Source organism: Cololabis saira, chromosome 19, assembly GCF_033807715.1.
Source record: "Cololabis saira isolate AMF1-May2022 chromosome 19, fColSai1.1, whole genome shotgun sequence".
Classification (NCBI taxonomy): Eukaryota; Metazoa; Chordata; class Actinopteri; order Beloniformes; family Belonidae; genus Cololabis; species Cololabis saira.
The window spans coordinates 32,101,401-32,113,985 of NC_084605.1; the positions used below are offsets into that span (position 1 = coordinate 32,101,401).

At 41.4% G+C, this 12,585-nt stretch overlaps 1 protein-coding gene across 12 annotated transcripts in view; it reads left to right on the top strand.

Moving 5' to 3' along the window:
* The window catches only part of LOC133419317 (calcium-activated potassium channel subunit alpha-1a-like), a 118,627-nt gene that overhangs the window by 84,650 nt on the left and 21,392 nt on the right, over positions 1-12,585 (top strand). For 7 of the 12 annotated variants that reach the window (XM_061708410.1, XM_061708411.1, XM_061708417.1 and 4 more), the window contains 8 exons: positions 49-118; positions 282-437; positions 606-715; positions 1,190-1,258; positions 1,723-1,809; positions 2,630-2,706; positions 7,153-7,185; positions 10,331-10,424. In XM_061708410.1, coding sequence (XP_061564394.1) covers positions 49-118; positions 282-437; positions 606-715; positions 1,190-1,258; positions 1,723-1,809; positions 2,630-2,706; positions 7,153-7,185; positions 10,331-10,424 — 696 coding nt within the window. The remainder of the gene's footprint in view (positions 1-48; positions 119-281; positions 438-605; positions 716-1,189; positions 1,259-1,722; positions 1,810-2,629; positions 2,707-7,152; positions 7,186-10,330; positions 10,425-12,585) is intronic. The other 5 variants (XM_061708413.1, XM_061708415.1, XM_061708422.1 and 2 more) reach the window with 1 other exon arrangement.

A 12,585-nucleotide genomic window follows, 5' to 3' on the forward strand; every position in this document is an offset into this window, starting at 1 on the left:
CAACTGTTGCAGATGATCTCTCTTTGTTTCCTTTGTGTCATTCATCAGGGTAATATCTATCAAGAACTACCACCCAAAGATCAGAATTATCACTCAAATGTTGCAGTATCACAACAAGGTTTGTTTTCATCAGTTTGCTGACCCCATCACCTACAAGCCCGGTCCTGCTGTTTTTGGCCTTTTTAACTGGACTCTTTGTTTGTGTCAGTTCAAACCAAAATTTTATTTTATGTATTTTCTTTCTATATATGACAAAGAAATGATGTTTGTCTCCTCTTTAGGCCCACCTTTTGAACATTCCAAGCTGGGCCTGGAAAGAGGGAGATGACGCCATTTGCCTCGCGGAGCTGAAGCTTGGTTTCATCGCCCAAAGCTGTCTGGCTCAAGGCCTCTCCACCATGCTGGCCAACCTTTTCTCCATGAGGTCCTTCATTAAGGTGAGCACATAAGGTTCAACTACACAACGTCACTGGATTAGGATCAAAAGTAAAATCTGAATAGATGATTGTGATCAGCCCAAATGAAACCTGCACACATGAGTGGAAGAGGAGGAGCGTCCCTGCAGTCGTTCTTGTTGCAAGAGTGCAAACATGTCTCTGTTGTAGATCGAGGAAGACACGTGGCAGAAGTATTATCTTGAAGGAGTAGCCAATGAGATGTACACGGAATACCTGTCGAGTGCCTTTGTGGGTTTATCCTTCCCAACAATTTGCGAGTAAGTAAAGAGGAAAACTTTTATTGGATGAAAATCATGTACACGTTGTATCAATTAGCATTTTACTCATTTTCACTGTTCGTCGTTCCATCTCGAGATATCGCATGTCAAATTAACTGATCATAATTTTGTTTAGTTGTAATTTACTCTTAAATCAAAAGGTTAATTTAATCATTTTGAAATACAATGAAGAAATCATACCAACAATTTAGAAAGGATTGATGATCAAGATTGCGAGCAGAAACAAAGGCTGCCATTGCACCTTCGCTGTCTCCAAGTGTCTATGTGTTAATAAAAGTCTGTCAAGTGTTCAAGACCTATTTTAATATGAACTGCAAGTGTATATTATAGAGGGATAAAATACTGTTTACGTCTGAGTAATATAAAATCAGAGCAGCACTCGAAGATCATTATTAGTAAACTGCAAAATTGAACCAATTTATTGTCTAATTATGTTCTTATTCTGTGTTTCAGACTCTGCTACGTGAAGCTAAAGTTACTACTGATTGCTATAGAGTACAAGTCCGATCAAAGGGAAAGCAGGTAAGTGGAAACGCTCACATCAGTTGTCATGAATCTCCCAGCACGTGTGTTTCCTGTCAGTACTTTCCTACAGTGCCAATGCTTCTTTAAATCATCTTTCACTGTTTGACTCTAAACAAATGCTTTACAAAATGAGAGAAAACTGACATCCGCAATGGCTTATTTACAGACATCAGGGTATTTTCTGACAAATTAATGGGCTCCTTGGCATGTGGTTTCTTGGAGCACAGCTCAAGCTTTGTTTTACCGGTGTTTCTAACGTCCTTTTTCTTATTTATACTCTTTGAAGTGTCACTGCTATCTGCTTTCATCAACTTGGCTTAATAAGCAGAGCCTGTCCTGCCAAATGAGTTGCAACAACTGCTCTTGGCAGCATGCGCCGCTGCAGGCGATTAGTGCAAAGCCTTGTAAACTCTGTGATGGAGCTTTCTGCTGTGACATGTTTGGTCTACGAATCTTCACAGTACCCTGATCAACCCTGGAAACCATGTGAAAATGCAAGAGGGGACTTTGGGCTTTTTCATTGCCAGTGATGCCAAAGAAGTAAAGAGGTAACGAATAAGACCTGATATTTGACTGTGTATTAAAGTTGAATCATTTTTCATTTTATTTATTTTAATTGATTGATCTCACATGTCTATTTTTGTACAAGTTCATTCAAGAACAAATAGGCACAATTCTGCTTTTGTATTTGTATATATTTTAAATAGAAAACTACATGTATGTGGACTCAGAAGGACCACAGAGGGACAAGGTTTTAGTAACATGTGCAGAATATAGTTTGGCATTGCATTGCTGAAATAAGTAAATCTTTTTATGAAAAATCCTGGATGGCGCTATATGAATCTGTAAAATCTCTATATAAAACTGAGAATTTGTGGTGCTTGCACGGATGAGAGTAACCCATGACAGGTACCATGGTGCTACCATACCTGGAAGATATGATGGCAGAGAATTGAAAGAAGTGAATTCAATAAACAGAACAAAATAAATAAATACATTTTCCTTTGCTGCTAGCTTTGTATTACTGCCAGCAAATGTCGCTGACGAACGTTTTCTGAACAGATCTTCAACCCACATACTGGTTTCTGTTTTTAATGTGTTTTAGATTCATCCCTTGCATTCAGGGATTCTTTGATCACTTGCCTTTTCCACAACTGTATTTTAAATTGTTAACAAATGTAATCCAGATCAGCACAGGCATTTTATTTCTCCACCTAAAAGTGTATCATTAAATTTGGTTCTGTGTTTTATTATTATTATTTTTTTGTATCTTGCTCATAAATGAGCAGACGGACACATGGAGAGCTGACACCTTTAACGTACAGTAATTATCACATCTTACATAGGATTGTTGTTTTTCTTCCACAGGGCGCTGTTTTACTGTAAGGCTTGTCACGATGACATTACTGATCCCAAAAGAATAAAGAAATGCGGATGCAAGAAATGTAAGTGATCTCGCATACACACAGTATCTGAGTCAGTTATCTGAGGTCCAAGTTTCTTCAGTGACATGAATACCTGTCCGTTTACGAGGGCCATTTAACCAACTGGATTGTATTTTGAAATCTTTGCTTGTTTGAGTCATTTGCTGATTTTTTTTTTAATAATAATTATTATTTTAAGTTCATTAAAGACATTAAAGCGACTCTATGTAGCTATACCAGTCCTGTCCACACGGGGGCACCATGCCACAGGAAAGTTCATGTCACTCAACAAAGTGCACTTCTAGTGTACGAGATGTGCAGGACTGTCGTCAGTCGTAAACGTATATTTGTGGCTTTTTTGTCGACGCAGCAGGTCTGCATGCTCCCATGTGGTTAGACAAGGTATCCCTACGAAGAGTGGATTTAAGATATTGATGGTATGGTTCCATTTGATATAAATAAACAGAAGAGTAAGAATTGAGTCTTCTCCAGCTGTGTGAATTCTGCTGAAATGTCAGTTCTATTTGTTGGATTTCCCTTTTGAAAGAAAGCTGTGTTAACTGTGTCCATGTTCTGACAGTTTGTGATGTTAACAGGCATTCAGATAGACTGTTAACACCACAGGTACCTGAATGGATCATGTGATTACAGACCTTAAAAACATCCCTTTGTTGTCCCTCCACTTGAATTTGCTTCGGTTTGTCCTGTTGTAAAACCATGACAACTAACAGCTAACCTCCACATTTGATGTATTCTTTTCCTGCTGCTTGGGAACTTGCCACTTTTTTTTTTAATCCCATTATAGTGATATATAGTGAGTAACAATGATTTGTTTCATTTCTGAAAACAGTCTCCTACTTGTGCCCCGAAATGATACGACCTGTCTGAGTGCATTTTAAATGTTGCATGTACTGCCTGGATCCGTCCTCGTTATCGTGTGCATGTCGCTTTGGAAACATTTGAAAGAAAATCAGAAATCATAACAATTAGCTCAACACATGTAAAAGCTATATCTGGAATTCATATAACATTTTGATATTTTTCAAAATTTGGAAAATTGAAAAAAAATGTAATTTTGCATCCTCCTCCAAGTATTATTGACAGAACCTGCACTTCTACAACTCACCACTAGATGTCCCCAGTGGCCCATGACAACATCCATGCAAGAAGAGCAACAGCTAAAGTCAACGGGATGAGACATGAGGTTGATCATTTAACTGTTGATAAAAGGAGCAGGTCATTTCACAAATATACTGAAATGATGTCAATCAAACTGCATACTTTCCTCTGAGAACATTAACAAAATGGATGTTTTTAACGAATAACAAATGTGTTATATAGTACCTGCTACTCGATAAATCAATAGTTCTATGTAAGTTCCCAATTGTTAGAGCCTGTTATTTTTCCCTCTTGCCTTTTCTGAGTGTGTTCACTGATTCAAGCTGTTTTTATATGACTTTGCCTCATTTACTTTAATGATTTTGCTGGAGAAGGTGATGTTCTCTTGTCTGTTGTGACAAATATAGACATTTAAGTGTGGTAAAAAATAATTTTCTTAATATTCACTCATATAAAACTCATGGCATAGGGAACATAAGCTTGCAGGGGTCATGTTAAGGGGAGGGGTTGAAACCAGGAAGTCGGGATTTGTGTTGTGTTTTCTGCTGGTAACGATAATCAGGATGACCTGACATTTCCTGCACTCGTCCCAGGAGTGACCTAAACTGGATAAAGCACACAAAGTAGATTTATTTATTTATTTCTCAACTCTAACATATCCACACTGTCATGGCAAAGTTGATCATTTTCATCCCAGCAGCAGCAACCTTCCTCTGTGCCCTGTCTACCTTTGTCCAGTCTTTCTCCAGAACGACCCTCAACATTAACCTGCCTTTCCTCTCCTCTCGTCTGAACCCATGACTGTAGCCAAGATGCCCTCCTTCAAGAAAATGACACTGGCATGTTGTTTTGATTGCGGCCGCTCTGAAAGGGACTGGTCTTGCATGCCGGTTAATGTGCGTTGTAACTTGGACTCCCCACAACGGGACATCTCCCTCTCTGCTGTCTCTGTTAATGATTGCTCAGCCACGTTACGTGCCTGTAAGTTGTCGTCTTGACATTTGCTCCTCGGTGTCTGTTACATGCACTGTGTGAACTCTGCAGCGTGTCTCCGGCTTGTGTGCTGTTTAGCTCTCGCAGCTGTGTCGTCCCTGTGATGGATATAGATGTTGCTGTGGACATATGATTTTGTTCAGTCAGCTGGTGCTCTTCCCTCTGTCGCTACTTTTTGGAGGTTTTAAGTTATTGTGATGCATGCTGGTCTATTGTGTTTCTTGTCAAATTGAAATATGGTTTCTGATCTAATGTAAAGATCCCTTTGCAAAGGTTTTGCAATATGAAAAGGGATACTCCCACCTGTGAGCTGAACAGCATATTTATAAGAAATTAAAGTAAGCAGCTATGCATCCCTGCAGAAAATAAATAAATACATCCCAGTGCAAACTTAAACTCTAGATCATTTAGGAGCATATGTTTGTATTACCTCTAATAATTAGTTCTGATATAAATCCTACTGTGTCTTGATGTCTTTGGAGTTGCTAAATTCACATTTTCAAGAACAACACTACAGTGAACTCCATAAATAGATTGAATGGGTAGCTTTTTTTTCTTTTTTCTTTAACAAGACATACTGTGCTTAAGGAATTAGTTGTTTTATTTTGTTAAAATGAAAGCTTAAACAAGCGCCAGGAGGAAGATCTGCAACACTTTCAGCAGAAAAGAAAGCGCTCCGTTCGCTGGAGACGTTATGGGATTTCGTTTCTGGTGTCAAGTTTTCTAACAGTTATTAAATTGTGCAGTAGCTGGAATTTAGAGGCACAATAGAGATAGATTTTAGGAGGAATAAGTGGTCATAGGAAAAGTGCTGCAAAGCTTTATCGCATTGTATTTTTAAAAACTGATTTGAACTGAACTGAGTTCCACAGAAATTCTTAATTCAAGTGGGATTTCCCTTTAAAGCCAGAGGGTTTTGCACTGATGTATCGCAGCAGGCATGAAGAATGTGTCTGAGCTTGCACAGCGTTGATACAATTTGCTGGAAAACATTGTAGACTGTCATGCAGTTTTAGCGAATATCTCTGGATCAAAGACCATTCTGTGCGTAGCAGAGCATCTCTGGGCGTTTCCACCCCTCGACATGTCTTCCAGGGTTGTGTGTTGTGAGCTTCGCCTGGCTAGCTGAGCTCGAGCATAGCTCCAGACTCGCTGTCAACACGGTGCGGGGGACGCACGGAGCGGGGCCTTATAAGGCCTGACATGGAAATTATGTTTGCATTTTCATTTTTGGAGTGCTACCGGTTGTCATGAAACTCAGCCTGACAGTTCTTAACCACCAGGCAGCAGAGTGCCCCCGCCCCTCTGCTTTCCTCTCGTTGCGGGACAGATGCTAGCCTGTTAGTCCTGTGACTCTGCTTGCGCCCTCCGATTGCAGGCGACAGATGCCAGGACCAGCAAGGTCCCTGTTTGAACATCGCTGTCACTGTCCTGCCTCAAGCTCAATTCATGACCTTTATTGCGAACAAGGGGTTGGAATAAGTCACTAATGAGCAAGTGTGGGATTCAAGGATCCAAAACGTGACTCACACAAAGTTACTTGCGTCCACGCAGGTTTTTTTGGCAAGCAGGGCTGAGGAATGGGACGCAGATTCTAGGAAAAGCAGGAAAATAAACACTTAAGACCAAAACCCACTGTACATGTAGGTCTTGTCATGAGCACCATTCAGCGCTTTCCACAGCAAAGTCCATCCAGTTATCTAATGTAAAACTCTTATGGACGCACTTAGTATTGTAATATGATCATTCAGAGCTGCTAAAGTGACAGTTTCCCTGATAGAGAACAGAAATTACTACTCAACTAATCAAATGCACTCCAATTATTTTGACAATTTAATCATTTCTTCACTTTCAGCTCAACAGTCTTTCTTCATCTAAGTAAAGTGGAAATGTTTAAAATTAAAGTGTTAAAAGGACTCAACAAGCTCCATGAAGAGATAGGATGGAGATTTCTGACATTTAAGGCCCAAAAGATCAGAACGACTAATACCATAACTGTCATTTTGATTACAAATCAAAATAATAGTAATCTATTTCGATCTTTCAATCTTTAAACATGATTAACTTAGTTTCATTTACTAGTCTTCTTTTTGCTGTGTCAAATGTGTTATGAGACATTGACCAAGACTCACTGTCTGAAGTTACCGACCACATCGCTGATAATCATACACCCAACTGACATGTTTTAATTCTCATTGCTCACACCTCCTTTTTCTTCAACAAGCACTTATTTTTTTCAGCGCCTAAAAAAGAGAAACCCCCCTGCCTTCAGTTCACTGTTGTCATTTCTAATTTGCTTTCATTGCGATCTCTTTCTCCCTGTAACCTGTCATCCGTCTCTGCATCTTTTCTCAGCTAAAAGTAGCTATAATGGATATATCAAATCAAGTAAGTTTTGATTTCCACTCTTTCTCTGTGGTCACTTTTCTCTTAACACTTTCATTTGTGCATCGTCAGCCATCCCCACTTGGACTGTCTCTAACCCGCCGTATTTCACTGCTGAGTTTGTCATCACCCATCGCCGTGTTTCACATGCAAAAAAAAAACACTAAAAAAATACGTTTCTTTGTGTTGGAGATGAGTGACGGATCGACAGTAGATGGTGCTACAGCTTCACTGTGAGCGAAGAGGCGTTAAATCACAGAGGAGTTAAAAAACGCAGCAGAAATGTAGATGCAAAGTAAATACACGGAGGGAGTTGCAGTATAGTAGCAGTTCAGCTTTGAAATTTAGACCATAGGCATCAAATGTTTTAAATAAAGGAAGAACTGAGCTAACGCTTCGTCAGTTCTACTTCCCGCCGCCCAGCCGGTGTCGACCAGCTCAGCAGGAGCTGTGATAGGCAGCGGATCTGCCACGTTGTGTTGTCCCGGAGAAGTGCTGTGAACGTTTGACATTGGGCAGATGAATATTGGAGGTCTGAAACAGGGAGGATAATTTGCTAGACAGCTGACTGCTGAAATAATCGTCTCTCTCTTCTCCAGTTTTAGCTCCCAGACATTGTCTTAACTAAAGATGCGTGCCTCTTCTGTTTCATCTTCACCAGTCTTACCTCCTTTATTACAGAAGCTGAATTCAAACCCCCGCGTCCCCTTCAGACGTGAGAGGCACATGGCAGCTTGCGGCTGTTAATACACATTGTCACCTCCTTGTTCTTGTGGCGCAACTATTGCTGAAACACCTGAAAGCATGTTTATTAATTCATGTTTGTTATAAATATCAAAGTAAATGTCAAATCGAACATTTCTTTGGTGGCTACATGAGGTGGTTAAGTGGCGTTAAATAAGAATGAGACTTTTTTTAATTATTCAACCATTAGCATTGTTGTGCCACAAAGAATTATCCCCCGAAACCGGTGATTGTCCTTTAATTATGATAAGAGTCACCAGATGTTTTATTAACACACACACTGCAAGTCTGACTGAAGTCGGTTCAAATCAAATCCTAACTTGTGTTTCTCTTGGAAGAATTAAAGTCTTGGCACACTGAAATCACTAAACTATTGTGTTACGCTGTAAGCTTCCTCTTCAGATACGTATATAGGTATGTATTTTTGCATTTCTGTCTGACTGCTCTGCCTCTAACCAACAAAATAGCAGTGAAATGTGTATATTTATGCTAATCAAAGGCAACCATCTCAAAACCTCTGCACCTTATTCCGAATTTCTCAAGATAAAAAAAAAGAATAAAATCAAAGCATTAAGAGGCAACATAAAGTGCTTTTGTGATTTGGGTGAGCTGACACAGATGAAGCAGACTTGTCTTGGTTTGTATAGCTGCTGATTTTGACTCCTCTTCATTTAGCAGTAAACAACAACCCCCAAATCCGGCCGCCAGCTTATCAATACAAGTCAGCTAAATTGCAGCAGAACTCAGCCGGAGAGGTCCCTAGCGGGGTCCGCGGTGGAGGCGCTGCCGTGTCCATCCCTTTGGTAAACAACCGCAACGGAAGCTTATTGTCCCCTGCTGATCCCTCCGCCCTGAAACCGAGCCTAATGGGCTCCGGAGACCTGGCCCAGGTCAGCCGGCTACCAGGGGGGGCAGAAGAGGCCAACCGGCTCCAGAGGGCGCGTAGCTTGCCGGTGAAATACAGATACCACCCCGGTCACGGCAATAACGCCGCACTGAGTCAGAGGCAGTGTAAGGTCCCACACGCCCCCGCCCCCCCCTCCCTTCTTGCCGTGCTGCGTTTGTCAGGCCTGTGACCAACAACAGCACATCCAAAGCATGTGCTTGTCAGCCTGGAGTGGTTGCATGTGTAGCATTCTTCACTAATGACCCAGTGTGTGCAGCTGTCAGCTGTGAAACATTAAATATTGAACGGGCCGAGAAAGATGTTAAGAGCCCAAGTGTTGGAGCATCTCTGTCCACGAGAGTCACCGTGCGCTTCAACCTTTTTTCACTCTGGTGACGGTTTCAGACACGCTATCATTGCTGAAAACCACGTTGCGGGAGACTGTGATCTTTCGGACTTGTTTAATCTTAATAAAACCTCCTGTTGTTTCACATTTGGAGAAAAAAAAAAGAAAAAAAGAAATGTTCACAGCTTGACTCATCAGTAAAAAGATGCCCAAATGCCTTTTTCACCACCATTAACAAGCTATCCCCACTGAATGATGGCTGTTAAAGTGCTATTAGAGAAACTCTGTTTTTGCTGCCTGTGTTTATTTTACTGGCAACTGTCACGGCGTGCAGTTGTTTTTCCTCTGCTGCGATATTGCCTTGTAAAAATATTTGCCTGATTACTTTACCCGCGGGTTAAACCTCTCCTTCGTTCCCAATGAAGAGCTCAGTGCAGTTCGGTGAAGTGATAAAGACAGTGTCCGAGGGGCTTCTCAGCTGTACATAAATCACTCTGGCATGAGGACCAACCTAATTATGTGAGCCAAGGGCAACGCTCCCACGACGAGAAAGACCAGCAGCGGAGACGGGGTTCAATATTGGCACAAACTCAGCCTCCTTTTGTATTGCCGGATCCTTGGTACTTACAGATCATTAAATTAACCAAATGAGAATGTGAGTTATTAGCATCACAGAAATTGTCCTCTGCTAGGTATGAATAACTTTGTACTAACAAGGAATAAAAAGAATGACAGTGTTGTAATACAGTAGCTCTGAAGGTATTAGCGGTGCTTCATTATCCTAATGATGCAATTGTAGACATGTGGATTACAGCGGTTCTCTGGCTTAGAGTGCCAGAGAAAGGTAGAGGAATCCACCTTAAACTCAGCAGTTAGCATGATGGTTGATGACGACAACTTTGCATGTGTGCATCTCCATACACAGCCATGCGAGTCATGTGCTAATGTTTCCTGTCTGCATCACCCTAATGTTGGAATGACGTCTGCTGAACACTAAATTGTCCTGTCCTCTCCATCGTGTTCACACAACTCACTCTGTCTCTGTGTAAAACCCTTGCACACAACCCCCTTTTGACCTCATATTTTGCTGTGATGTCCGTTTGCTTGTCACTGTTGTCGTGGTGGGCTCGGCTCCTCACAATTCCCCCTCATACGGTTGCGTTTTGTTGCAGTTGAAGAGGACCAGCAGTCAGCTCTGTCGCCTAAAAAGAAGCAGCGTAACGGAGGCATGAGGAACTCTCCCAACTCCTCGCCCAAGTTAATGAGGTAGGACACCGGCGTATTATGGCGGAACATCTTGAAGAGCATTTTCTATGCCGCTCTTTTCATGGAAAAACATGTCAGACTTGCAGAGGTGCTCTATGCCATGAGGTTTCATGTGACACCCAGAGACTGCAGCTCTTAAACAGGCCTGGCACTAATGACAGCACCAGGCACTGAGAGAAGCTCTAAAGGATAACTAGCCTAAGGCTATTCATCTATTGTCAGATCCCTCTGAGGTCTTTTCAGCACGTTAGGCCACAGATGATATGTATAAGCACGATGAAAAGCGAATTCAAATGCTACCTTGCTTTTATCTTGTCTCGTGAAATTAAATCAGTGCTTATTGATCTTGACTGGAGATAATGCTGTTATTCAACAAGAGTGCATTACAGATGATAATAGTAATAGTCGTCGTCATTAAGTGCATGTTTTAAGGAGGCCATATAACAAGGAGGACCCTCACCCTGATGTACAATATGGAAAGATGAGTTGAACACATGTAACGTAATTAAAACTGACGGATGACTTTATGATCCCTTTGTGAATATGGCTCGTGTTTGTTTGGCATTTGAAAGTCAAGCCTGTAATATTTAATACTGTAACTTAACGCTACAGATCAGCAATGTGCAGTGAGTTATTAAAGTGACTTTTTTTGTACTATAAAGAGAAGTGTTTATATGCATAGGTTAGCATTTCCTTTGATGTACAGCCTCCGTTTTTTTACAGGTGGGCGTTTGCCCTTTTTGATTTGCTTCAAAGTGGGGCTCAAGTTGAATCGCTGCAGGTGATTTCCAGCCTCTCGGGTAACAAAACCAGGCTTTTCTAGTGCAATAGCCATCAGCTAAATATCAACCCACCAAACCGATCCATCTACTTGCTACGCCGATATACTGCAGCACAGGTGGATGTGGTATTCCATTCAGCGCCTGCTGCCTACACGCCGGAGAGTGATCCGCTGTGGTAGCCTAAGGGATACTTCACGGCAACAAGCAGAGGGGGCAAAAAAAAAAAAAAAAAAACCCCAACAAAAAAAACATCTGGGTGTATACTATATCAAATGTGTTTTTATAGAACCTGCGGCCTCAAGGCCTTTGTAAATAAGTAATGATCAACAGATTGGTTGTGGGTTTTTGAAAAGCAAGCCTTTGTCAGTTTGCATGATGGGTGGGTTTTCAAAGACTTTTCCAGCACTCAGTGTGTGTCTAAGCCTTAGAAACCAGTGCAGTGATGCTGAAACAGAGGATCTGCATAATTGTGCATGTTTGCTTTCTACTTTATGTCTTTCTCAGCTGTCATTGCACTCCTAGAAGACACCTGGCCTCATGCTCCGCAGTCACCATGTTTGACGTTTCGTTGAATCGGTCGTAATGAAATTAAAGTAGTGAATTATGATGACGCAGATCAGTTTGGATATTTAAGAAGTTTGCAGATATGGCAGCCGTCAGTGCTTCACAAAAGCTGTTTCCAGAACATAGTTTCATGTCTAGTTCCAGCAAACCAACACGTCCTGTCTGGAGCTCAGCAGTGATGACCTCATTGATATTAACACCATTTCCACAGGCTCCTTGATGGGTTATAAGACACATCTAACTGTGGGATGTCAAAACACATTTGGTCACATCCAAGCGCCTTGACATACATGCCATGTCTGCTACAGCAGTGCTGAGGCAATTGGCGGTGTAGGATAGTGACAGGCTGTCATGGCTGACAGTGAGCGATAGCTATCCTGGCAGAGCTCTGCCTCACCAGTCATCTCCACAAGGACGAACTGAAGTGACAGCGGCTCAAATGAGTGAGTGGTGAAACATTTGACTTTTGATGAAATATTTAGCCAAGGTGTTAAACCTCTAAATGCCTTCACTGTTATTGGAACTTACATTTTAGTCTCAGCAGACGCTGATACAGTAGAACCCGGCCACAGCGGTGATTGTGGGTCCGTTTCCGGCTTTTAGCTTCACAATTTACGGCTATTTTGATGTATTTCTGTTTTTGGGTGGGTCCTGACCTGGATACATGTGTTGATACTAGGAATGGGCGATATTTTACCGTTCACGATATACCGTCAAAAAATTCCTCACGATAAGAATTTGTCATGTTGCGGTAAAAACGATAAATTCCTGTTGATGATGTTTTTGTGTAAAACTGATTTTTGGAAGGAAGGAAG